The 26,315-nt window shown below is 45.1% G+C and overlaps 1 protein-coding gene across 2 annotated transcripts in view; it reads left to right on the top strand.

The window, feature by feature from the left end:
• FGFR3 (fibroblast growth factor receptor 3) overlaps window positions 1-26,315 on the top strand; it is a 55,716-nt gene that overhangs the window by 6,436 nt on the left and 22,965 nt on the right. For both annotated transcript variants that reach the window (XM_064418921.1, XM_064418920.1), the window contains exons 3-5: window positions 14,966-15,229; window positions 19,562-19,615; window positions 25,462-25,631. In XM_064418921.1, coding sequence (XP_064274991.1) covers window positions 14,966-15,229; window positions 19,562-19,615; window positions 25,462-25,631 — 488 coding nt within the window. The remainder of the gene's footprint in view (window positions 1-14,965; window positions 15,230-19,561; window positions 19,616-25,461; window positions 25,632-26,315) is intronic.

Genomic DNA, 26,315 nt, shown 5'->3' with positions numbered 1-26,315 from the left:
CTCTGCTCCACAGGCTGCTGTGCGTGCCCAAGGCTCTTCCCTGGGAACGTCACAGCACTGGGACCCGGCACTGCTGTTGGCACCAGCACAGCCAGGGCTGCACTCTGACCTGCTCAACTACCTGCAAATGGCACACTGACACATGGCAGCATGCTGGCTTGGAATTTTTTTCCTCATTTCCTTGTCACCCAAGGAGCCAGGCCATCAGTTGAGTTCCTTGAGTGTGAGGCTTTTAGGGAAAGACAGTAACAGGCACTGACAGCTCACTGTGGCATGCCAAAAACCTCCAGAGGTAGCTTCCCAACTGTTGCTTTTTCACAAATGATGAAAGTGTTTGTGAGTTTATCTTCATTAAAAACTTTTGCTCTGGAAAGTAAAGTCTTTTATAATTGTGCCTTTCACTGAGCTACCTTGTGCTGTTCACAAGGAATCTCACTAAATTATTTCAGCTGATGTAGTTAAATCAGTCAAGCTTTGGAGACCAGTGCTGGGTTATAAGGATTGGACACAGTGCTGGGTCATAAGGATTGGACATTGCTTTCTTTCCAGTATCCAGAAGTAATGGATTTTAAGCATTTTGGAGTTGACCTGGCTCAAGCTGAGTGTAGGGTAGACAGCAAAATAGCTGGGTATTGCTTTTGGGGCCCAGACCTTGTGGTGGTGATGTGGTGCATGGGTGGGTTCTCACTGATGCCAGAAGGGAGGAGTGGTGTAAAGTAACAGGCAAGAAGGGGAGGACTTCACTGTCAGAGAGCTCCAAGGAGGGTGCTGGGGATGAGAGCATCTCTGATGCTCCTCTCACAAGAGGCAGGTGGGACCTGGCTCTGTGAAAATGGGGTGCAGGCATGGTCCTTAGAGCAGCACCATGTCCCAGGAGCCGTCTGGTCCCCTGTGTTGCTGGTGGTGCCTCTGCAGAGGGGATTTACTGGGGGTTTCATTGTGGTGTCTGCCAGAGGAGGTCATATGAAGCCCTGGAGCTGTTTCTGTTCCTCAGGGCACCGCAGGGTAACTGGCATCACCCTGAACTGGCAGCTCATCCCCTCTTGCTCACTCCCCCTGGGGAAGGTAAAATACACCTCTGTGGAGGCTTTTCTTTGGAGTAAAAAGGAGCTACGGGAGATGTCTCTGGATCCAAGTGATGAGGCCAGCCTTTCTCAACCTTCCGCTTTCCCTGTCAGAAAACTGAAAAGATCCCAAGAATTAGATTTTTAATTTTATTTTGATGCTTGACAGAGCCTGTAAAGATCCTTCACAGCAAATTTGGCTCCCAGTTTGGAGGGTCATTGCTTTCTTTAGGGGTTTTGCCATTCTCTGCTTCTTGTAGTCCTGTAAAAATAATAATGAGGTCCTGATCTTGCGCCTATTGAATGCTAGGCAAAAAAGCCCCCATTGATTTCCAAGAGAGCAGGCTGAAGCTCTTCACAGATCCTGGTGGGAGCAGATATTTAGCACAAGCAGGGATTGTTTGGGAAGTTTTCTAATGACCCAAACATTTTAACAAGCAGAGGAAGCTCTGGCAAGTAAAAGGGCTCGCAGTTTGGGGGTGGAGGTCCCTGGAACTGGCTTTCAGTGACCTCCCATTCCTCTCTGGCCAGCTGACTTTCACTTCCCATCTTCTTTCTGTAACTCCAGCTGCGATGGGAGCCTGTGGCAGCATCACAGCCCAAGCTCAAGCACCAGAGGCAGCGGTGACAGCCATCACCCAGCTCCCTGTGCCTCTGTGTGAGCCCTCTGTGGGGCTGAGCTGCTGTGCTGGCCACTGTCCCCTCCTGCCCCATCCTTGCTGCTGTTTTATCAGTGTTGCCAGCATCAGCCCCAGCACCATGAGCAGCACAGTGCACTGGAAAGTGTTAATAATTCCCTGTGGGATCTGTGGGTGAGCTGATCCCTGGGACCCTGCACCTCACAGGAGCCTGTGGAGGAGCTTTCCTGGCACTTCCTGGGCAGACAGAGCACAAGAAAAAGTTTTCCCACAGGATTTTTTTTTTTTTTTTTTAATAACCCCGCTTTCATGGGCGAGACTCAAGTACAAGCAATTCCCTCCCAGCAAAATACTTCAGCAGCTTGTGTGGAGACTGTAGGGCCTGAACGAACTGGTGATTTCATTTCTGTTTAAAATTTTTTTAACTTCTCTCTATAGAGTCCCCCAGGAAAGCATTTTGTTTCTAGGCAGTAGCAGGATCTGTGCAAGATGAGCCAAGATGTGCCTTGGGAGATGGGAGGCTCACAGCTAGAAGTGAAGAGGAGAAACCAATTGCAGTGAGAAGGTTAAGGAGTTCTGAGTGTGCCCTGGCAATTAGCACGTTCAAGTGAAGATAAATCCTCAATGAGCCTTTCTTTAATTAAAAGAATGATTGGAATTAGGCATAGTATCGTCTCTCCTGATCAGTATCATGAATATCTGTACGAATAAAGCATTTCTGAGGAGGGAGAGAAACACCAGATTTTAATCTTCCTTTGGTAGCCGATATGTCTGCCTTTTGCAAGGGCATATTTCTCCCTGTCTTGGAGTACCCAGGCTTGTTGACAGTAAACAACTGTCACTTGGCAGTTTATGAAAGAAGAATGTTTTAAGAAAACATGTCCAGTTTAAATAGTTATGTTAATAGGCTGGGGATTCATGCAGAACTGAGGGGATCTGGTAAATGGAGGTACATAAATTAGCTGGTATCCATAGGATTGTGGATTGGTTTGGATTGGACAGGACCTTAAATATCACCTTGTTCCAACCTCCAGTATTCTGTAAGAGAAGAGCTGAATGCAGCTGGGGAAGAAAAATTAAAAATACTTTTCATTTTACTGTGAGCGTATTATGCATGAATTCACAGCTTTCTGTGAAAGCATAATTTTTTTTTCCAAAGAAAGTTCCGAAATACTCTTTCTTACAGTGTTGGTGGGTTGGGCTCTGGGAAGCCCCTGGGTGGGATGAGCTGCAGGGCTGGGAACCCAGTGCTCCCACTGAGTGCCCCAAATGCTGCTCCCAGCTCCACAGGCAGCATTTGGGCTTTGCAGCTGCCCCGCCGTGTCCTCAGCCTTTGCCTCGCAGGGGTGGTCACCAGAGGAGGCTGCACGAAAACTTTGCCTCCAGATTTGTGAATTGATTAATTACAGAAAGGAAGGGGTGGGCTGGGGAGTGGGGGGAAAGTCAGGAGCAGCAGATGGTGTACTCTCTGCATCCCTGCCCAAAGTTGCTACAAATCCATCACCCACCTTCTCTGGAGTTGAACTCTGCTGGATGTAGTGAGAGATGAGTGAGCGCAAAGCGTTTGCTCCAGCTCAGCCCAAAGTCATCAGTGTCAAAATATAATGAGTGGGGGCCTGGTGTCAGGCACTTGAAATCTGTAATCAAGCATAAAAAATATGTTTCAGGCTTTCCAGGCCCCTGGTTCACCCAGCTTGGGGTGTGAGTGGCTAATGGGGGATACTAGCATTAGCCTTGAAGATGCTGGGTAAAAACCACTGTCCTGCATTCCAGCTGCCATCCTGGGATATGATATAAATACAGTAGGTACTGTGGAGTTTAAATACAGAGAATGGTGTTACAGATACCTCAGTTTAAAAGAAAGTATCTCAGAGAGGGGCATCTTGACAGCAGCACCTTCTCCTGCCCTTGTTGCAGTTAGGGCAGGAGAGCTGGAGGAGGAAATAGGAACCATCAGAGTTTTGACAAAAGGGTCCCACTCAATTTTCTTTTGCCCAGTGGTTCAGTTAGTATTGCCATTATTTGAGTTAGGAGGCAAAGGAAACCCAAACACGAAGCCTCCCACTACAGAAATGCTTTGCAATCTGCCTAGTCAGAAAAGGAAAATAACTCCTGGAAGGTGTTAATGGAGTTGTGCTGGGGCTCCAACCTGTGAATTATTTAGTGAAGGAATGAGATTTCTGCCTCATTTTTAAGTGCAGTCATGCTGGCATCTTGATTTTTAAGAGGCAGTGGGCTTCTGCATTGCAAAAGCCTTAGTGAAGGGGAGGGAAGCATAGAGGTCATAGTGGTTACTGCAGGGTTCTCCTTTGCCCTGTCCCCCTCAGTCAGGGACAAAAAGGGGCAGGTTTGTACCCACCCCTGTGGTCTCAGTGGTGGGTCACTGCCTGAGCCTGGGTCTGGTGCCCCACTCAATGCAAATCCTTCCTGTGGGGAGGCATCTCCCTGCTCCAAGCAAGATTGTCTTGTGGAATGTGTTAGTCCTGGCAAAAAAAGGGCCTGAAACCTCCTCAGGTGCTTTCAAAACACATGTAAATGTTTGAAGTAGAGGTTTTCTCCCTCTCTGTCCCCTCCTCCTAGTGCATAGCAAATGAAGTGCAGACAAGAGGTGCAGTCTTTGCAGGAATAACTTAACCCAGTGTTTGAGCCCAGCTGTTTTGGGCATGAGACAGAGCAGCTGGAGGGGTGACATAGGATGTCTCAGGGCAGGCAGGAAGAAAAGATAACCCTGGATTAGCCACCCACCTGTGGAAAGGGAGTGGAGGGGGCAGAATGCTGTGTGCAGCTCTTATTTCATTTATGGGTTATGCATCAAGGGAGGCTGTCCAACTTCGTGTTTTCATGAGTAGTGCATGGTGGTGGTTCATCCCACCCAAGGGAGCATGGCAGGAGCTTTGGTGCCTGACTTCCAGACCAATCCAGCCCTTTAGTGGCTGCTGGACTCAGTTTTTATCATCTCTGTCTTCTACCTGACAGAGAGAAGTGGCTGTTTTCCCCCTCCTTGCCTTGCCTGCTGCACTGACCATCTTTGGCATCACAGCAGCATCTATATAATTCTTAGAGGCTCATTTGCACAGAGAAGAATTTATAAGTGTTTCTGGTGGGGAAAGGAAAGGAAAAGCTGGGGAAATGAGAGTCAGAAGGATGAGGAATATATCCCAAAGTGCCTGTGGAAGGTCCCTGGTTCATGCAGGTAGGACCAGCCACCTCCTCTTGCAGGAATGTGGAAATAGCCCTCTGAAGAGAGTCTGCATGTCCTTACAGCAATGCTAAAATATCTCTGCATAGGGGTATCTACCCTGCCTCTAGAAGTTCTGGATCCTAATGCAGTGCAGGTTGTAGATGATTATTTGGGAGCCCTAAAACTGCTTGAAGGCAGTGGGAACCAAGACACGCATGACTTCCTTGAACTCTCTCTTAATTTGTAAAGTGGAGTCCAAGCCCTGCTGTAATAGATAGGGTTACAGGAGACCATTAAAAGGTCCCTCCTGGTGAACCTGATGCCCTGGTGCTGCTGCTGGAAATGATAAACCTCTGCATTCAGGTTGGATGGTGTGCCATGCCCTGTGTGAATGTGCCTATGCATGGGAGCTGGTAAGTCCTGCTAATTTAGGGGTTGTTTTCCAAGTCTGTTTTCTATAACCCTGTAGACTTAATACAAATAAAGAGCTGACTAAGTTTCCTGTGAGAAGCGCTGAACAAATGCTAAGTGTGGGATTTGAATGCAGAAAGGTGAAAACACAAATGTATACAGAAACAGCAAGTCAAACAAGCTGAAAAAATATTGTAAGGTTGATTTAACAGAGCAGTGAACTCAAAGCTGTCTAATCCCTTTAGCAGCCTTCTTTAAAGAGGAGAAATAAAAGAATTTTTGACATTATTTTTCTTTGCCATCTCTCACAACTCTTTCTTATTATGCTGAAGGATAACTTGAGTTTAGCACAAGGACAAAGTGTTGCAGCTTTAGTTAGAGGTGTTTTCTAAATAACAAAATCTTTGTGTGTCATTTGCGAGGTTAAAGTGGATCAGACTTCCTGAAAGGAGATTACTGTTAAATTTCTCCAACTGGGGTACCTGGCACCTAAATCTCGCTTGAGACTCTGAAATAACAAGCTTGGTTTTGAAAGATGCTGAGCCAGGTCAGGCTCTGCAATTAAATCGTTTAAGCACTCTCAAAATCTGGCTATTCATTTTGATGCATAGATATGGATTTCTGGGCTTAATCACCGACCTTTGCATTTCAAATGTTTGACCTTTGTTTTCTTTACTAAGTATGCAGACAGAGTGGCCCCCAAATTATTATTATTTTTCCCTTTTACACAGCTGAAAACGGCCAGCAGAGAAGACTTGAAGTTCTGAATCTTATTACTGAGAAATAGGGATCTTTGAAAATAGCATTTTACGTTACTCAAGGGAAACTTGCAAAAAGGGAAATATTTTCTTATTTTCATTCATGTGAACATGATCCTTCATATATCTAAAATCCACAATCAGTTGGAAAAAAACCCACCCAAACTACCCTAAACCTTTGCCCTCTCTTAATCCCTGTACAAGAGGGTTTTTTTTTTAAGATGTCCTTTTCTCCCCCCTGAAATAAAGGCAATTGATAGGCTTATAAACAAATACCAAACATTAAGTCCTAATCTCCATATAGAGGAGCCTGACCCTTTTTATGGAGAGAGAGGGTAGAGGGAGGAAACGGGGCCAGGAGTTTCAGGTTTAATGCTTATTAAAGTTTTAGTGGGTGGGAAAATTCAATCAATAAATTTTGTTTAATGCCTCAAAACTGGTGTTAGTTTTCACTAGCTACACCGGAGAGTAGTTTTCATTTTGAAACTAGGACACTCGTAGTTGGAATGACAATTAATGTGGAGTGAATATGGTCCCAGTTGGAAGCCGATTTTTTGAATAGCATGAGAATTCCCCCCACATCCCTGCCTTGGCTCCAAAGTGGGGTAGCTTCCGTTTTTAATTAGCAAACCCGGCAAAATTTAGCTCATTGTGTCTTTCTGATCCTTTGGCCCAGTGGATAGCTTGGATTTCTCCATCTTGCTGTCTTGAGGCTGTTCTTTTTCTTTTTTTTTCCTTCAGTTTTGGTGCGGGAAGGAAAGGGGGGCTTCAGGATACTTAGGATTAAAGTCATTGTTTGGGGGTATTTGCAGCCAGCTGCCTGCATTAAATGAAGATTAGAGGAGTGCACATTAAAAGTGCAGGGGAAATACAGAGGAACTGGGATTTGGGAGCTGCATAGCTGTGAACCGAAGGGGAAAGGTTGGGGCTTTATGGCAAATTTTTTCTGATGCCATGTGATCTTAAAGCCCACTTCAGAAAGCATCACAAGTAGCTTCCAGAGCAAAACTGGCTTGGGACTTGGAAAGGGAGCAGGAGCACTTGCATCCCTTAAAAAGTTCCTCTGAGGTAAGCCTAAACTTTTGAGCATGGGGAACTCACGTGTTTCTTAAAAATTCATCTGTAAGAGCACTTGAGAAGTGGTGAAATTTGATGGAACTGACCAAGTAGCTGAAAGCCCACCCTGGAGGTCAAAGCTCCAGCAGTAATGAATATTTGAAGGATTTTTAGGAAGGAGGGTATAGAGAAAGAGCCCGGGAAAAAAATAACCAGAAGAATCATTCAGCAGCATTACACAAAAGTTTAAAACTATTTCCAAAGATACAGCTGCTCTCCTTTCCCTATGCTTTGTGGAGCAGTAATTTGTGTAAGCTGTGTCCTTGTAGCAAACCCTGCTCATTGCTTGGGGTGTGCCACCTGCAAAACCCCTCCAGGTACCCTGGGTTAGGAGGGATGCTGTGGTGCACTGATGCTGAAGAGCCCAGGTTTGATCAGGGCCTCCAGTCTGGCAGGACCAAGTTCTGCTCCAGTGGAGTTTGGGGCAGGCTTTGCCCCCATCTGTTGGGATGCTGGGAAGCCTCATCCTGTGCCTCAGTTTACATAGCTGCTGCCACTGGCTTTGAAAGGGCTTGTGGTAGTTGCTTGCTTGCTGTAGTGATGAGGGTTTTTTGGACTTCCTCAGGCATGTAGAGCAGAAATGTAAAACATCAGCTGCTTTGTGGTGGGATCTGTCTGTCAGCATCAAGCTGGGATGCCCCTGCTGTGCTGAGCAAAAGCTGAGGCCAAGTTGGCCACTGCTCTTCAGAGGCAGCAAGAGGCAGGACACCAAAAGGATGACAGCACAGTGTCTGTGCTGCCCCAGGGATCAGCCCAGTGGGTTCCCATCACTGCCTGGAGCAGTGAGCAATGTGGGCTGGCCACGTTTGGCCCCAGGGTTGCTGAGGTGACCTGTGGGCCAGCAGCTGCAAGGGTGTGCTCATCGTGCCAGGCTGGGGCTGGTGTCACCCCCACTGTGAGAATTGGTGCAGCTCCTTGCTGCCCTCCTCCAGGAAAGCACAGAGATTTTGTCACCTGGGAGAGCAGGAGCCATCTGCATGGGCATCCTTGAGCAGGAGCTCTCACAGCCTGGGGACCTCAGCCTGCCCGTGCTGCCTTCCATCTGCTGCTCCCTGTCTTTGGGGACCATTGGTGGAGACATTTCATATCAGTTCTTTTATTTCTCTAAAAAAAGTTCCATGCTAAGGTCAAAAAGAGCTCTTAGCTAACTAGATATGTATGAGGGGTGTTTGGTTCCCTGTTTTCCATGGGGAACCAAGTGTTTGGTTGTACAATCTGGCCAGATTTTAAGGAAAACTCCCCATCACTGCTTGTTCTTTTAAGCCAGCAATCTCCAGCTGAAGGCTTGGGACCAGTTCTGGGCTCTCAACAGCAAACAAACCTTTGTGCCTCTTGGAGGGGTTTACATTCCCATCTTTTTAGGTGTAGCCAGGAGACCCCTTTGATTTGTTCTCTGGTGGGTTTTTTTTGTGTCCTCCTTAGGACTTCCAAGTGTCAGAGGGAAACCCTCCTGGCCAAAGTGTTTTTGTAACTGTTTTAGCTTTGTGGCAATTTATTTCTTTAAACTCTCTGTGACTGAATTGGGTGATCTACGAAAACAGTCCATTAAAAGGAGGATACTGTAGAGTCCTGATGAATCCTGTTTTCTACTTGGCCGATGGAACAGAAAGCTAATTGCCAGTAGTAAATCCATTCAAAGGAGAGCTGGAGGGAGGGAGAAAAGCTAATATTCCTCCTTGAATGCCATTTAATCTCTGAAACCTTTCATGCAGATGTAAATTAGGATTTGCACAACAGAGTCAACAGTTGCTCCCTAGATAAGGCAGATTTGCAACATCTGCTTTTTCCATTTTGGAAGCTCTTCCAAAGTCGGGGATAGCCAAGCTAAACAGTAGAGATTTTTTTAATTCCTTTCCATAATCTCTTGTTTATAAAGAAAGCTGCATAAGACAGAACTAAACCTGGTTATTGTTTTGCTAATTCTCTAGGAAAAAGGTTTGCTCTTCTCCTAAAACAGATCTAAGAAAATCCCCACGGGGTTTTAACACAGTGCAGTTACTTGTTAATGTTTTTGAAAGAAATGTCTGGTAACAATTGCATAGGCCACTGCAGTGCAAATACAGTATAAACAGTCTTTGCATTTTTATTATTACTATTATTATTATAGCTGTTTTAAGCTTTTCCAGGAGAACTGCCTCCTCTCAAGCAAACACTTGCAGTATAGGAAAGATGAAGTGGTACGTTTGAGTGATCTGGTCTAGGGGAAGGTGTCCTTGCCCAAGACAGGGGTGTTGGAATGAGATAATGTTTAAGATCCCTTCCAAAACAAACCATTCTGTGGCTCTATGAATCTGTGAAATAATGGAGGCAAACCCTTTTCAGATATGATTATCTAAAGACATATTTTTGTATTGCAGTTTAGACTTTTACAGATACAGATATTTTATTATTGCAGTATTTTATTTCTGGGTGTGAGCCCCACTGAGCAGGGGTGACAACCCAGCAAAACACCGCTTTGGAGGGTGATACTGCTTCAGCAAAGCATCCTGTGCTGCTGTGATTGCCAGAGCAAGCCCCTTCTTCCCACGGTGGCTGCAGCCTGACATGGGGAAATGTGGTGCAAGAGGGGTCTTGACCCCACAAGGGGAGAGGAGCTGGGAAAGAGAAAAAACAGAAGGTTTTATATAATACTTTTTATTTTATAAATAAAAAAGAATAGAAAATATCTGCAAAAATACTTTATATAATGCCTTGCATGTATTTGATGTATTTGCTGTGCCAGGCTGGTGAGGTGCCTTTTGGGGTGACAGGGCCATAGCCAGAAAAGGGTGTTGCACCTCTGGCACCATCATGGCTGTGCAGAAAGGAAGGAAAAGTTGTGCCTTGCATAAAGCACTGCCAAATACATACATACATACATATACATACATATATATATGTATATGTGTGTGTTTATATATGTATATATATGTGTGTGTGTATATATGTGTAAATATCTATGTGTAAATATCTATGTGTAAATATCTATCTATCTATCTATCTATCTATCTATCTATCTATCTATCTATCTATCTATCTATCATCTATCTATCTATCTATCTCTATTGATATATAAAATACCCCATCAGCTCCCTGCAGAGCACTGGGGGTTTGCATGGACAGCTCTGCTCCCTTGATCTCACCTGCCCTGAGAAGGCAGGTTCCTGGGGAAACAGGTGATCCCACGATCTTATCATGCCCAGCTCTGCAGGGTCTGCAGTGCTGCAGGGCCCAGGACTGCTTTGGAGGTTTTCAGTATTCCCCCAGGGTCTCTCTGCTTCTCTGGGAGGAGACAGAGGGAATGGGGATGTGGGTTTGTGCATGGCATGGTTCCCATGGGGAGGTGACGCTGAAGCCACTTGTCACTTTTCCTGGCTACTTTTTAGATTTAGACAGATCTTAAATGAACAATATTTGGCAAGGAAAGTGTTTTGTTTCCCTTTTGGGAAGTTTGCTTTTCCCAGTGCAGAAGTCCCAAGGTGAGGTAGGGAAGTGACTCCATCCCAAGAACAGCCACACAGGTATTGTGAAAAACACCTGAATATTATTCACTGGGTGAGTCATACTCTGTTAACACAGGTTGGACACTTATTTAGAATAATCCAGGGCTAGATATACAGGACACAGTGCTGGTCTGAGTCTGGAGATAGTGTACATGCTCTTTGCCACCATGGCTGTGTTCATCCCCCTGATGCTGGAGGTTTTCATACACCTCCAGCAATTATTCACCAGCTTGCTGGCTGGGCCCGTGATCCCCTTGGGAATGGGATAACAAACTCAACAGGAGAAAGCTCTGGCATGGCTGTTGCTCTGTGATCCTGTAATGTATCCTGTCACGGTGGATTTGGTGCAATAAAATACATAGAACAAGAAACTATTTCAGATTAACCTGACGAGAGAAATGCGTGGAGCGCTGCTGTCTCTGTGCTTGTTAACATGCCAAATTCAGCTTGTCCAGCTTGAAAAGGGAAAAATATGATCTGCTTAGAGCTGAGCCTTAGCCCATTCCAACACTGGGCTGTGGAGCAATCCTGGAAAGCCTCTCAGGGCTGCCAGGGTTCAGGGTGGGGTGAGGAATCTCTTGCTGGTGGTACTGAAGGTTGTGTGCCTCAAGTGCTGTGTGGGGGGGAGTCCCAGTGTAGTTTGAGTTTGTGGTGGATGTTCCCTGCTGCAGGATGCCCACTGAGGGAAAAGGATGATGGTGATGGGCGATGCATGTACCCCACCAGAGCAGTTCCTCAGGAGACTCCTGAACACTTTGGTGTTGGAAAAAGTAGGGTTGTGGGAAGTTATTCCAGGGAAGTAATCAAAGGTGAGGAGAAGGAAATTTTCTGGAGCCAGAACCCAGCACCTGTGAGGTGACATGGGACCATGGGGCTCCCTCACCCCTCACTGTGAGTCTTTGCTGCCCAGGAGCAGTTCTCAGCAGCGTGTGGAAATACTCCCTGAAACCCAGGAGGGCATCAGGCAGGCTCGAGGTTATCTTGGATTTTTTGGGGACCATAAGCAGCCCAGGAATAGCCCACCACCCTCCACCTCCTCTCCTCATCCTTTCATGCCTGAATAATAAAAAACTTGGGAGCTGCATGCGTTAAAACCAAAATAAAACATTTCCAGGCTCAGCCAGAAACGAAGTATTGATGTCTGAGAGGAGCAGACAGCTGATGGAAATACTGACACACTTAAGTACTTGGAGCTGTGAACCACACAGAAAGTGAAATATTGCTGGGATGAGCCAAGCAGCTACAGAGATGAAGTATCTTATCCTTATAAGTGAATACATACAAAAGCATTTCAGCGTTGCTGGGCCAACTGCTCCTCATGGTGGAAGGTGTTTCCAGCCAGTTGCTGCCTTTTTGCTCCTCTGAACAGCTTAAAAATGGTCTCTTTCTCTGTTTGCTAAGAGCAGTGATGATGCTGCAAGTGCTGATCTCCATCAGATGGAGATCGGATTGCTCTTGGTGGTTCTCAAGTCATTACTGCTTTGGCTGAACAAATAATTTGTTGAGTTTTAGTCATGCCTTGGGAGCCCACAACCCAGACTGCCTCTTTCTCTCGAAGAGCCCGCTAAAGCTGCAAATGTGTTAATCCCTGCTCTGCTGGCAGGTGTCAGAGTGGGCTCCTGTAAGCCCTACATGGGGTAACTCCCTGGTAATTTATACTTGTGTGTCATGGTTTCATCCTGTCTGGGAACTCAGCCCCACACTGCAGCTTGCTCACCCCAACTCTGAGGGTGGAGGAGAATTGGAAGAGTAAAAATGAAAAAAACACCCATAAAGGTGGTGATAAAGACAGTGTATTAAGAGAAGCAAGGGCTGTACACAGAGGCAAAGCAGAACAAGGAATTAATTCTCCACTTCCCCAGGGCAGGTGTTCAGCCCAAGCTGGGCTCCCTCATAGGGTGACTGAGAAAGACAAATGCCACCACTCCAAACAATCCCCCTTCTCCTTCTTCCCCAGCTTTATTGCTGAGCATGATGTCATATGCTCTGGAGTGTGCCTTTGGTCATTTGGGTTCAGCTGTCCTGCCTGTGTCCCCTCCCATTTTTTTATAGCTGGGGGATTGGCTTCAGAGAAGGGCAACTTCACGTCTCCTTCATGTCATGGGTCTCTGGTTGAAAAGGTGTTGGGAACACCAGGCACATGGAGCTGAAGGGCAGGGGGGAGATGCTGGACTCCAGCCACCCTGTGAGAGATGTGAGCTTTGGTTCCCTGCTTTGAACTCCTGCTGTTCTAAGCATGGAAACGAGACTGTCTCTGCTTTCAGATTTATCTTTGTACTTGAAAGCTATATAAGGAATGAGAGTAAAAATTGGTTCTCCAAGGTCACGGTTGGCAAAGTGCTTAAAAGCATTTGAGTGCCCATTTAAATGCTTTGTGGAGATCTCTAGTTTGGGTCCTGTTTATTTTTTAAGCCATAAGTATATAAACAGGAGTTTGAAAAACAGTTAACAGAAGTGAGATTGAGACCATTAGTAGTGTTCTCCTTTTAATTCACTGGTACATCTACCCCGAGATTACTCCCAGTCAGTACAAATGAAGTCACTAGAACCAAACTTTGCATTACAACATCTGCTGCAGACTGACTGGGGAGATTGAGGCTAGAGATGCCAAAATCAAGTTGTCAGAAACAAGAGATGCTGCTTCATTCCACAGAAGAAGCTCGAGACCCCAGTCCATCTGCTGAGTCTTACTTTCCTCTTCATTCCAGCATTCTCTGTGTACATTTTGTAAAAATTCTTTGTTGCTTTGTCATTAACCCAGGTTCATTATGGTTTTTGAAAAAGAGTTATTTCCTTTTAGACAGCTAACCAGTACAGTTTGGCCTGTACTTAGTCTGGGCTTGTTCCTGTTCAGTGGGTTTATAGTACAAAAGCCAAAATACACAAGGCTTGATCATCTGGCAAACGGCTTTGGTAGAACTGTGTTTTGTGTGGAGGGGTTGTACAGTTGTGTGGGGTTTGTTTTCCAGTAGATGAAATTAGCAAGAGGTTCCATCAAAGTTAGACCAATACTTAGACTTGTAAGTGCAAAACTGTCCACAGGGCTTTTTAATTTGAAGCCAAGGTTGGTATCAGTGAAAAAATCCTCATAGTCTAGAAGGAAGAAAAAACTTGAACATTTAAACCAGAATATTTCTTTTTCCATATTTTCCCCAGAGATATATCCCAGTTGGGAAGAGACTGTAGGTAAACACTCAAATGTAGCAATGAGTCTGATAGCAAGGAGATTATGCATGGAGCTCAGTCTTCTTTTTTGATTTACTAAAAGTATATGCTTTCAGGGAAAAACTTTATTAAAAGGGAAAAAAACCCAATACTCTAAACCTTTGACTGCATGAACACCACAACATTCTGGCCAAACCATCAAATATTTCAGTTGGAATTGCTGCCATGGTATGAGGAAAGGTTCTCTGTAATCCCAATGAGTGTGGGCTTTGCCTCCTGTGAGACAATACCTCCCATGAAATACCACCTTTTCAGGCTCCAGAATCCTTTCTTGCTACCCTGCAAGGCTATTGCCTACAACATTTTTATATTTTAAATTAAATATAAAATATTTATACAAGGATAAAAACACACATGACAAGAAGAGAAAAGCAATGTTTTTCTCTTATAGCCTGCTCTAGTTCATTCACCTCAAGGCAGAAGAGCAGCCTGGAGCCAATGCTACATCCTCAGGCATTTGAAGCTGCTCTACTTGCACTGGTTTCACAGTGAACTCATTATCTATGAATTCTGCACTTTGTTACACACAGAATAACTTCAGCAGGAAGCTAGTGATGGTTTCATTTATTTTAGCTATTCCAGCCTTTATCTTCTGTCCAGCCTTCCACCTGTTTTCTTCAGCCCACAGATGTTGCCTTTGGGTCACTCAGAGTCCCATAAGAAATTTGGTTTATCCCCAGTTTCTGTCCTTGCTGGGTCTTGTAGGGTTTGTGGACAGACTCACAGCAATAAACAAAAGGAGGTTCAGGGACTGAGCTGTGAGCTTGCCAGCACACACTTATTTCTGCCAGATCACCCCCTCACCTGCAGCACTGGGTGTTGCAGTGACCCTTCTGGAGGTCTGTGCTGTTTGTTGGGATGCACCTGGTGGGGTGGATGTGTTTTGGTTGCTGCAGGGTCAAAGCCATCCTTGTAGGTCAGACCTGACTGTCTTTGCACAGCTGCCTGCCTGTGGCAGGCAAGGGGAAGACCTGGGCACATGGAAGCATCAGGAGAGCAAATACAAGATGTGTTTCTTTTTTTTTAAACAGTCTTCTATCTCTGACAACTGCTCTTATTTATTCATCTCCATTTCTTTCTCCCTTTGCAGAATACTTGAGGAGCGAGACCGCCTTTCTGGAAGAGTTGGTGTTTGGAAATGGAGATACCATTGAACTTTCCTGTAACACCCAAGGCTCTTCTGTCTCTGTTTTCTGGTTTAAAGATGGTATTGGAATTGCACCTACCAACAGAACTCATATTGGACAAAAACTGTTGAAGATAATCAATGTGTCATATGATGACTCAGGGCTGTACAGTTGCAAGCCAAGGCATTCCAACGAGGTCCTGGGAAACTTTACAGTCAGAGTTACAGGTGCGTGCAGAAATACAGCTGTTTCAGTGGTTTTCTATTATTTTTTTCTTATTTTTAAATTTTTGCCTTTTCACGTGTTCAGCACAACTGGGGGTTTGGGGTGTTTGTGTGTCCTTGGAAGGTCTGTACCTCCCTGCTAACTCCTGACAGTGACTAGACTGTCAAAACAAGCCAATTGAAGAATGTTTGCATGCCCATACCAAATGTTGAAACTTGATGTTAATAGTGAGAGAGACTTAGAAATGATGCTGGTCAGATTAAACATCAAATCCCCCTTAAAACTCAAACAGATGCAATGCTACATGTGGCTTTTGAAGTTTTGTGTGAGTGAGTGAGCTGTGGCTCATGTGGGTTAAATGATGTTTTCCATGTTATGTGACAAACCAGTGCCAAAATTGCACATAAGAGCTGGAAGATCGTGAAGACTGTTTCTCTGCTGTAGCTGGTAAATCTCTGCCCTCCATCACAGTTATCACAAATTGCTAGCTTGTTTTAGAGGTAGTTTATCTGTAAACTGTGTATATCCAAAATATGTGCTTTGTCAAAGTTACTTATTGGGATTCATACGTTGCAAACAAGTGCTGTGTTAGCAAAGCACATGCTGTCATTGCTTGGCCATATTTTTAGTGGTGAGGACGATAGAACAGAACAGCTACAAGCTGTCCAAGCCTGGATCACTAAACACAGAGTGCCAGAAAAATCTGTTGTTTCCAGATAGCCAACCACCAACACAAAAGGTCATTTTCATTATTTCAGATTGGTGCATTGGTAGGTGGATCACGATGAGCAGATAAAAACTCTCCTGATCACAAGTTAAAAGCCTCAGTTTTCAGGAGAATTAGCCCCTTGGGGATCTCAGGTTTTGAAAACTTTCATTTGCCCTTAAACTACAGAGCTTTTTCAAGAATCCTTGAATAGCAGGTTCTTCCTCCAAAAGTTGAGTTCCCTCAAAAAGTAAGAGTCTCTCTCTGAAAACCAAACACAGAGATGTTTGTAATTGGGAATCACATCCACTCCATAGAGCGCTTTCTTGTGCAGTAGAATTATGTGTGAGAGAAAACCATCATGAGAATAAAAGCTCGTTTCACCAAGCCTTCAGCCACATCTGCTTTTTATTGAGCATTACTGGAGATTGCTGTGAATGCTTCAAGGTCATATCAATTAAATGGTTAAAGAAGTATTTGGCCCTTGAAAGGCTTTCTTTAACTAGGTATGATTATTGGAACTATCCAGCAAACTGCAGGTTGTTAGAAATGTTACTCTCTCTTTTCTCCTAAGTGACACGAAAATGCTTTTGAGTTCAAGGGGCAGCAGGGAGGCAGGAGAGGGCAGCTGGTTACATGCTCAAATGAAACAGCTGCCAGCCCCAAAAGTTTGTAAAGTGAGAAATTGTTTTTAATAGTGGAAGGACTGATAATCCTCTGCTTTTAAAAAGTTTAAGCCCCTGTGTTTTTCCTCTTCACTAATAATAGCTAATAACAGCTTAAGAACTAGCGAGTAACCTGAACCTGCTTTCTGACAACATTATGAGTCTTTGATTCTATTAGCCCACTGTCATTACCACCAAAGTGCTGGTAATGTGGGAGCCTCCTTTCTAGCTGTCAGCAGCACTTGTTTTAAACTTTGAAGCCCTGCTTTATGTGGCAATAGCGGCGCCTCTCATATATTCAGATATTTCTTCATAATTAGTATTGATTGCTCAGCGTGGCACTGCAGAGATGAGATTGTGATTGGAGATTTGTGGTTTGTGTCCCCAATTCTTAAAGGTAACGCCAGCAATTAGCTCAGGTACCTGGTCAGGTGTTCATGTGGATATCTGATGTTTGGGGCTGGAGTTGTTCTCTGCATTAAACTGGTTTAAAGCTCTACTAACAGACTGGAATTGCTCTGATCTCTGTTCTTAAGTGAGCAAAACTAGGCTAGGTATGCTGGAATAGCTGATCCACATACAAGTTCCATTTTGAGAATGCTTCCATGTCCTAGGGGCATATGAGGATTTTCCTACACAGAGCCATGAGATTTGCAACAAACTGACTGTGCTGCAGTGACTCTGACTGTGCACAGGGGGATGTTTGCTGCTGGAAGCAGAGCAAGTAGGTGCTGGAGCTGACATTCTAGGGCTGAGAACCAGGCAGATATGATATCTTTAAAATTCCTCCCTTGACAGACAAGGGCTTGAGTGTTTTGTTAGTTTACAAAAAGAAACATACTGTCCCCTTAAAACCTGAGCACTTGTAAAGGATCGTGTAGAGGCTGCATGCCCAAACTGATATCCAGCCCTGTTGGCAGAAACTCCATTTCTGCAACCATTTCATGCACAGAACAGCCTTTGGATTTAGTGGCTGAGCAGCACCCCTGTGATGAGCATGGACTGTAGGCTGGTACCAGCAGAGCTTTCAAAATACCCAAGGCCAAGCATTACAAAACAGGTGACTGAACAAATTAAGTCCCTTTTTATTCATAATTAAAGCCCCTTTGAGCAGTTCTTGCCAATGCTTAACAACTTCTGCTAAAGATTACTGTTTTAGTAAATGATAAACAAATAGCTTATATTTTTTAGTAATCTTTTGAAAAAGGTGATGTTTTAGTAACTTGAATAGGACAGTAGCTGTGAATATGGGATACTTGGTCTCAAAATCTAATCTGCACTTCTCATCTTAAAAACAAGGAAAGTCAAAGACCTACCTCAACCTTGTGAAAATGATTTTGAATTAGTTAAAAAATTGATTCTACTCCTTTGGTCATGATTGATTAATTGGAAAGCAGAAGTAAACCATAATCATGGTTAATATACGGGTAACCAAATCTGAGAGCAGAGCTGAGAAGGTGCTGATTTCTCTGTCAGTGCTGGTGGGGATTTGGCTCAGTTTCTGCCTTCGCCAGGACTTGAGTAAACCTGCTGGATCAGCCAGAACACCTAAACATCCACTGCACTTGGAGCAAGCCCCGTGGCATTTCCCTAGTTCTGCTGCCAGCAGGACCTCAGCTGTGGGTTTGCAGTTAGGTACGTGCTTGGAGTCGTCCTGGAGGCTTTGCCAGGGAGAAGGTGCAAAGCACGATGAGCCCCTGCAGTCCAAGGCAGGGAGGTGTTTCCTGTGCTGCTTCTGTGGATGGTGAAAATGCCTGGAAGGCCCTTCCAGATTCTGCAGGGAACAACTATTTGTTGTTACCTTTACTTCTTTTTCCTTCCTTTTTCTTTCTCCCCACCTTTTTTTCTCCATTTTTACCTCCACTGTGCTGGTCAGAAGACAATAGAAAACTCAAGTGCATCTTTCAGTGGAGAATGTTCTGCCTGGCTTGATCTAAAGCAGCTCTTTGCACTTCTGGCCACATGTTGAACACTCAAACTGTTTCCTGTTTTCTAGTGTTTAAGGCCAAGATCTCTTACACTGTCTCAGAACATAAAGGCTGCTGGATTGTTAGCATTTTGCCTTTATTTAAAAGAAAAGTTCCTGGAGGTTATGTAACATCAGTGATGCTAAATCTTCCAGATGCTGAAGTGTACTAAACTAAACTGTGTAAACTAAATCAAACATTAAGCTGCTATTTGATAATGGCATTTACATTTGCAGTAGTCACTTGATGGGGGGAAGAGGGACTGAGCCTTCATTGTGGACAGCTTGGAGAAGGTGAAATGTCAGACCACATTAAAAGAAACAGTTCAGAATGTTTTGGAGAGGTACAGATGGAAAATTCCCACCTGTTTACCTGTATTGAGTTACAGCCTTGAGGTGCCTCTGTGGGAGGAATATAACTAAAGGAAACTGGTTCATGGAATACCTATCAAAACGTTGATTGAGAGAGGTTTGATTGGGAGAAGTTCAAAAGTTTTGGTCTTGGTGTTTGAACAAGGAGTTCATGAAGGGAGGTGTGGCAGGGGGATATTGAGTTAAAAGAAAAATGCAGGGAAAATTAATTAGAAATGCTGACCTGTTGTTTTGAGACATGGTAAAATAAAAAGTCGTCAGAGTGAATGCTAGAGGAAAGAAAAAAAACAAACCAGTCGGAGAGCTTGTTCTGCAAAAATAAATTTTCTGGTTTAGAATTCCTTTTGTATTTATGAGAAAGACAGCATTTCACACAGGGAGAAGTATTTGACATTGGACCATGTTTTCAGAGCACTGGCAAACTCTTGACACCTTTCTCCCAGTTGAGACAGCTCCTGCCCAGTTGTGCCTGGCCCAGCAGCATCAGAGGGGTGGGCTGCTGGAGCTGCAGGGAGGGGTGAGCTGTCACTTGGATGTCCCTTGTGTGACACCAGCAGCCTCATCCAGCACGGTGTCCCCACGTGCCATCCTCTTTCTGCTTCACTTCTTTCTTGTCTCTTTCCAGACTCCCCTTCGTCAGGTGATGATGAGGATGACGATGATGAGTCAGAAGATACAGGTAATTCATTTTTCTGGGACACAGAGGCCTTTTCTTTGCAGAAGCTGTGGCTCCAAAGCAGTGCAGCTCATCTGGGTGTTCACGTAGTCACACAGAGGCTTTGTGTTGAAATCAGTGACCTTAGGATGGAGCCACGATGAAATTTATCTGAAAATTTGGGAACAGCTGCCAGGGTGGTATTGCTGCTGTGGAATCCTACAGCAGCAGCACTGTATTTTGAAGACTTGATGCTGAGAACCTGAATAGATGAGTAGTTACAAATTCTGCTTGCATGTAAATCCAGACAAGCCCACTTACTTATATTTGTTTTATTGCACTGATGTTACATGAGTTTTATAACATTTCAAACCTTGACTGCTTTACTTTGAACTATTCTGATTCTGGTCCTTACCAGTGTCCTGACAGGGGTCCGAGTACAAAACATACACTAGCCAAGGGCCAAATTTGCTGATGCCATAAGTGAGAGCAGCCTCTCTGGCTTTACTGCCTTTTTCTTTCACTCCTGTGAGGAGGAGAGTCCCAGGACAGTGCTTGGTGCTTTCACAATGAGTCTCTTTCAGTCCCATTGCTGCTTTCTTTAAGTGCAGTAGCATTAATCAGGATCATTACAGGCTTCAGAGGTGTTAGTGCTGGGTTTTATTCTGCTCTTTACACTTCTGCAGGGTGAGCTGCCCATGTGTATGTATTTTTAATAAATAGATGTCTCTGCATTTGAACTCCCAATCAGCTATGTACATTGGCAGAAGTTCAGCATGACTGGAAAATCTCTCCTGCCTGTAACACTGCACATGCAGGACTCTTTCAAACAGGTCTGCCACTGCAGTGAGTTAATACTGCTGTGTGGACAGTAATGGTGAGTTACAGTGCCAGGAGACCCATCAGCAGCAATTAGTGGTTTTCTGATAGCTTCTAATTAGGGGCCAAATCCTGCCAGGTGACAGGCACCTTTGCAGAGGTACTCAGGGTTAGTGGTACCTGCTGAAGAATGGTACAGACTTAGGGAAGGTTTGGTTTGGTCAGGATATTTTCCTTGCTGCAGAGCAGCTTCTGGTGAGCACACCTGATTGTTCTGTAAGTTTTTTAATGTGGTTTATAGAGAACTCAATCTCTTAGCAACAGGTATCACAAAACATCAGCTGGCTTATGGTACAGAAAGACTTTTTTCTTCACTGAAAAGGAAAACACGCATTTCACCACGTGTATTTATAGCCTGTTTTCTGGGTCTTCTTGACTTTGAGGCTGTCTCTGGTTTTAGACCTGAAGGTAATGTCTGGCTTTGCTTAAAGGTCTCGTTATAAAAAGTTGAATTCTCTTCTGCTTTAAAAATGGTTGATTAGCTTAATGTGTCAGTGCAGTGAAACTCATTTTGTGACATGGGTGTGCTTTGTGTTGCTTTCTTTGGTGCCAGATCCTCCACTTAACCCTCAGAGATCTCCTGAGTCTGGGGAGCTGTGTTGTTTACCCTGGTACCACCACTGGCAGGACACAGGGGGCTGAAGGACCATACCAAGCAGGCACACACGTGTAGCTGTGCCATGTTCTGTGAACAGCCCAAAGACCCAAGCCCTCTATCTCCTGTGGCAAAAATGTGCCCTACTAATGGGGTGTATGAGCCCCTGCTCAGGCATCACACACAGCTGTGGTCAATAGTTGGAGGAGAAAAGGCAATAAATGCTGTAATGCAAAATAAAAACACCACAGACTCATAGGATGGTTAGGGTTGGAAGTGACCTTAGAGGTATCTGGTCAGTATAACTGATATTATTAGGGGGAGGCAATCCATCCTGGACTGGCTCACTGAGTGTTGCCACACTGCATATCACTGAATAAAATCCTTTTGTCCTGGCCCCTTGTGATGATAAGCTACTTTCCTGGCTTGTGTTACGCAGCAGAGTTTCTCATCCTCACATAGTGGAGAGTTTGGAAAGCTGATTCCAATAGCATCATGAGTTTGAAGCCAGTCTTGTTAATTTTAAGGGTTGGAAATACCAAATTCCATGTGGAGTGCCCTGCTCTCTCAGCTTCCTCTCTGAAAGGCAGCACAGAAACAGAGCATCCTTGAGGGGTGGGCAGCAGAAAAGAATAAGGAGAAAACTTCTGCAGCTTCAGATCAGCTCGTTTGTAGCAGCCTTGTCACAAACCGTGATCTGCCTTTGTAGAAAGAGGCTTTCTAATACCTCTGTTCTCTACAGCTGTTTTTCCTGGCCCCGAAACAAAAACAAAACTCCCTTTTCACACACTGTGCTTCTGCCCCAGTGCTCCCTACCCCTCTTGTATCTGTTTGTTTGGAGCCCCCGCTGCGCAGCCCCAGCACCTTCAAAGAGCCCCCATAATCTCCAATTAAATCTGGCTCTGTCCTCGGAGGCGTCAGCTGGGGAAATTACACAATTAGGGGGTGATTCTGTCTGCCACAGAATTTGGTGGCAGCTCCTAATTGCTAAATGAGTGCTTGGCTGTATTAATTATTCCAAGTATTGCTCTCAGGTTTTTTTTAATTGGTCATTCCAGTTGGATGGGTGGCCGGTGTCTTTGACGAACAAAACGGACCGTCAGGCTTAGTGTTTGATGATGGGAAAGGGCTGGTGATAATGTTTGGGGGTTCCTTTTTTATTTTTTTTTTCACACCTGCACATGCAAAACCATTGCTGGTAATTAATTTACAGAGAGCTGGTCTAGAAAATTTTCCTGTCTTTCATCCTTCTTCTTTTCCCGCTCTCAAAACTCTCTGGAGCTTTGCAAGCTTTGCTTGAAAAGAAGAGTTAGAAACATTTTCAGGCCCTTAAAAAGTGGTAATGAAGGGACTCAGAGCAAAGCAAAAGCAGGGATGTTTTGTTCCCTGCTCCTGCAAGTGAGAACAAAGGCACTGTTTTCAATGTGTAAACGCTTTCTTCCAGTTCCAGTTTGACTTGAGAGCGATGCCCTGTTTGAGTCTTGGCACAGTAATCCAGGGGTGCCCAGCCCTGGCAAGCCCTGAATCTTACAGAAGAGCACCGAAACGAGGGAAAGCACTCAGGGAAGAAGTCGTGTCTAATTGCAGCAGGCAGGAGTGAATCCTGCCTTTGCTCCATATGGAGAATATCCCCAGCTGGAAACTTTCCTGGGCTCCATCTTGCTCCTCTCTGATGTCTGATAGCAAAATCCCCCTTGGCTTCAGTGACTACATTTGTAGCCAATGGGTTGATGGATCTCCTGTGAGATTCAAACTCATCTTTTGAATGAAAAAATGTGATAAAATGTCACTCTGCAGCACATGCAGATGTTAGGTAAAAGGGAAGAGCCCCAAAAAGCAAAAGGAGGAGCATGGTCCTGACCAGGTGACATGTGATGTAATTACACCTCTGTGCCTAGATGATTGTCACCAACACCATAAGACGGGATTTCTTGTGGGCAGATATGTTAATCAAACAACAGGACAGGTTATTTGGTGCCCTCTGTGGCAGTGGCAAAAGGGGACTTGTCCATCCGTGCCTGGCCTTTGCCATACCTCTCCCCTGTAGCCCTGTTAACCTCTTGTAACATCCCCAGAAAATAAAGGTGCATTGCCAAAAGGAGGCATTTGGCCAGAAAATGGTCCAGGCTTCAGAAACCAAGGACCAGCATGGGTCGTCTCCTCTCCAGCTTCCCAACACCATCCCAAGTGTGCTCTGCATTCACTCCCCTGTTGCTGCCTGGGGATTTGACCAGTCTTTGCTTGGTTTCTGCCCTTCCCTCATGCTATAACAGCATCATCCTTTTACCATCAAGACCTGTTCCTTTAGCTGTTGCACCCTCCCTTCTAATGTTTTGTGGAATATTTCCCATTTTTGTGCAGTTCTGCCATCTGGAACAGTAGATGGCTGCATGATGCCCCATTTTAGCTCACTTTATCATGTAGTACTACAGGCCTCCTGGATGGGCTGTGTGTTCACAGCAGAGTTTGTAGCTGGGATTTTCCAGAGCCATGGGAATTGTGGGGATTCCTCCTTTTGCTGTTGTTTGTGCCAGCCATGCTCCTGCTGGATCCTGGCAAGAACAGGGCCTTAAGCAGTTTCATTAATTGAAAAAGGAGGCGTACGCGGGATGTGTGAGCACAGATCCCGCTGATACGTGGGGCTGGCTCTGATAGGCATCACACTGTTGTGCAAGGCAGGCTGAGGGCAGATGCAAACCCTCAGTACTGGATTTCCCTGCCCTGAGATGGTGTTACTGAGGCACCTGTGTCCAGCCATCCCACTGCAGAGGTGGGGAGGAGAGGGGACATGAGGTGTGCCCAGCGGGGTTTTCCTAGCACGTGGAGGCGCATTCTGGATGGAGCTCCTGGCATCCAGTTCCTCATGGACTTTGCAAGGTGGAGGACACGTGGGGAAAGTGTTGGCAGGTGCTAAAAAGCAATGGGTGCATGGATTGCCTTGGCTGAGCTGTATGACCTTTCCTGCAATATCCTTGGGGCTGGAATGCAGCAGGGAGCCTGCATGGGGGACACTGGGGACTAACACCAAGGTGGGGTCAGTCTCTGACTTACTGGAGTTGTAATGGGATGGGTATCATGCAGCCAAATGCTTCAGGGATAAGGAGTGCCAGAGAAAGGGAGCAGCTCCCACGCATCTCAAAGGGATGCAGCAAGAGGGACAACTTTGTACACACTTGTCATTAAGCAGAAGGGGGTTTACAGGAGCTTCAGAGGAGCACTGAGATGGGGCTGTGATGCTGGCTGGCATTTCTGAGCATTGTCACCAGTGCAGGAGAGGCCAGCAGCAAGGCTGTCCCAACAGCTTTGGTGGCCATCGTGTTCTCCAAGGCAGTTCTTGGAGGACCAGTGCCTTCAGTTTGTCTTGGCCAGAAGCACACACACCTCTGCCACAGGTGCTCCATGTCTGTGAGATTTCCCTACCCACCTGGAGGAGATGCCATTTACACTCCTTGCCCTCTTCTTGTTCTTTTGCAGCCCAGACACTGCCTGCCTCCACCTCCCTTTGCCCTTGGTGTGCAGCACACATATGGGGGGCTGGATGTGGCTCTTGTGTGGCAGGGGAAACACAGCATGTGCAGCTCTGCAGTGTTGCCTTAAGCAGAAATGAAAGCTTGGGAGACTTTTTTTAAAAAACTTTTTCTTTCTTCCCAGTATAATGAGTTTGCCGCTGCTGCTGCCTTAATTTGGAGTTAATATGTAATGTTTGTAACACAGCCAAGGAACGTAGCTGTACTTGAGGCAGATTATAAAAAGTATCTCATGCTAACACTGGTGTTTTAAAATTTATCCCTGTTCAAAGGTAACATGAATCTTTAAAACTAAAATCACTTGTACTTAAAGAACATAAACACGATAAACCAGTTTGGCACTGGCGCTTTTTTTTCTTTCCTTCCCTTAAGGAGGATACACTACATTTGTACTCACTGAGGAGGAACATTTTCCAGTGCACTCAGCTCCTACGTTTTCTCTGCTCCCTTGCTGGCCCATCAACATCCTTTTACAGTTCTAACATCTTTCTGCTGTTTATGCTTCTTGGCTACAAATGTCCCAAAGGTACATCTGTATCTTTTTACACACTGAGGCCAGATTCTCATCCTGATCTGGGATAACTCTCCTTGTTGATTTGAAAGGAGCCACTTTAGATTTATACTGGCATTACCAAGACAAGAACCTGGTCATGAACCTTTCATCACAAAACTGAAATGCAAACACCCTCTCTATGTCAATGAGAGTCATTTAGCTGGAAAGCATTTCTGTGTCATTTATCTTAACGGCAGCAGGTAGCAATTTAACTGTCAATCTGCACATGCCAAAGACTCCTCAAATGCATCTGCTCACCAGCTGATATCCTCTGCTGCAGAAAGGGGCCTGTTCAGCTTGGTTTTTCCTTTCTCAGGTGTCCCCTTCTGGACCCGGCCAGATAAGATGGAGAAGAAGCTGCTGGCAGTTCCCGCCGCCAACACCGTTCGCTTCCGATGTCCGGCGGGTGGAAACCCAACTCCTTCCATCTACTGGCTGAAAAATGGCAAGGAGTTCAAAGGGGAGCACAGGATTGGGGGCATTAAGGTAAGGTCTTGGTTTGGATCTCAGTTTTTTGTTGTTTCTACCAACTAGAAAATTGTACTGCGCAGTGGTTAACATGGGTAGTTTAAGAGCACTGTCCTGAGTGTGTAGGAATGGAGGTGGTTCTTGGAGTCTTAGGAATTTCTTGGCACCAAAAGAACTGCTGTCCTTTGGGATCAAAGGCTAATTCCCTCTGAGTTTGTCTATAGTGGTCATTCAGGGAGTAGGTAAAAATGGGGCTGGGTTTGTGGTTGCATTATGAACAGGGATGAAAAAGCAGGAGCAGAAACTTCTGTCCTAATTTCTGGAGATGAGCCCAGTGCATTGAGATGTGTTGGACCAAGCCATAGCTGCTCCTAGCTCTCAAAGAAAACCTATTCAGTGTCCTTTGAAGGTATAGGAAAGACCTCACCAAAGAGCTGGATCATCATGCTGGTAGTCATTAACATTCTTGTGGTATAAATCACTGACCCTTGGTCAAGTGTTGGATTCCCTTGTAGCCAGAGTAATAGCATCTGCTCCTTGGCTGCTTTCTTCTTCCTGCTTCCTTTCTACCATGAAGTGTTCTGGAAAATGCTCTGGCTCATGTCTACAGATAGACCTCAGGGACACAAAACTCCACTGCAGTCAAATTATTTAATTAACCAGAAGTCTCTGTGCTACTTTATATGATGAATTGTGGCAGGA

This window comes from Passer domesticus, chromosome 4 (assembly GCF_036417665.1).
Source record: "Passer domesticus isolate bPasDom1 chromosome 4, bPasDom1.hap1, whole genome shotgun sequence".
NCBI classification, from domain to species: Eukaryota; Metazoa; Chordata; class Aves; order Passeriformes; family Passeridae; genus Passer; species Passer domesticus.
Note: the sequence above shows the minus strand (reverse complement) of the source record. Positions and strands in the feature narration are given on the sequence as shown.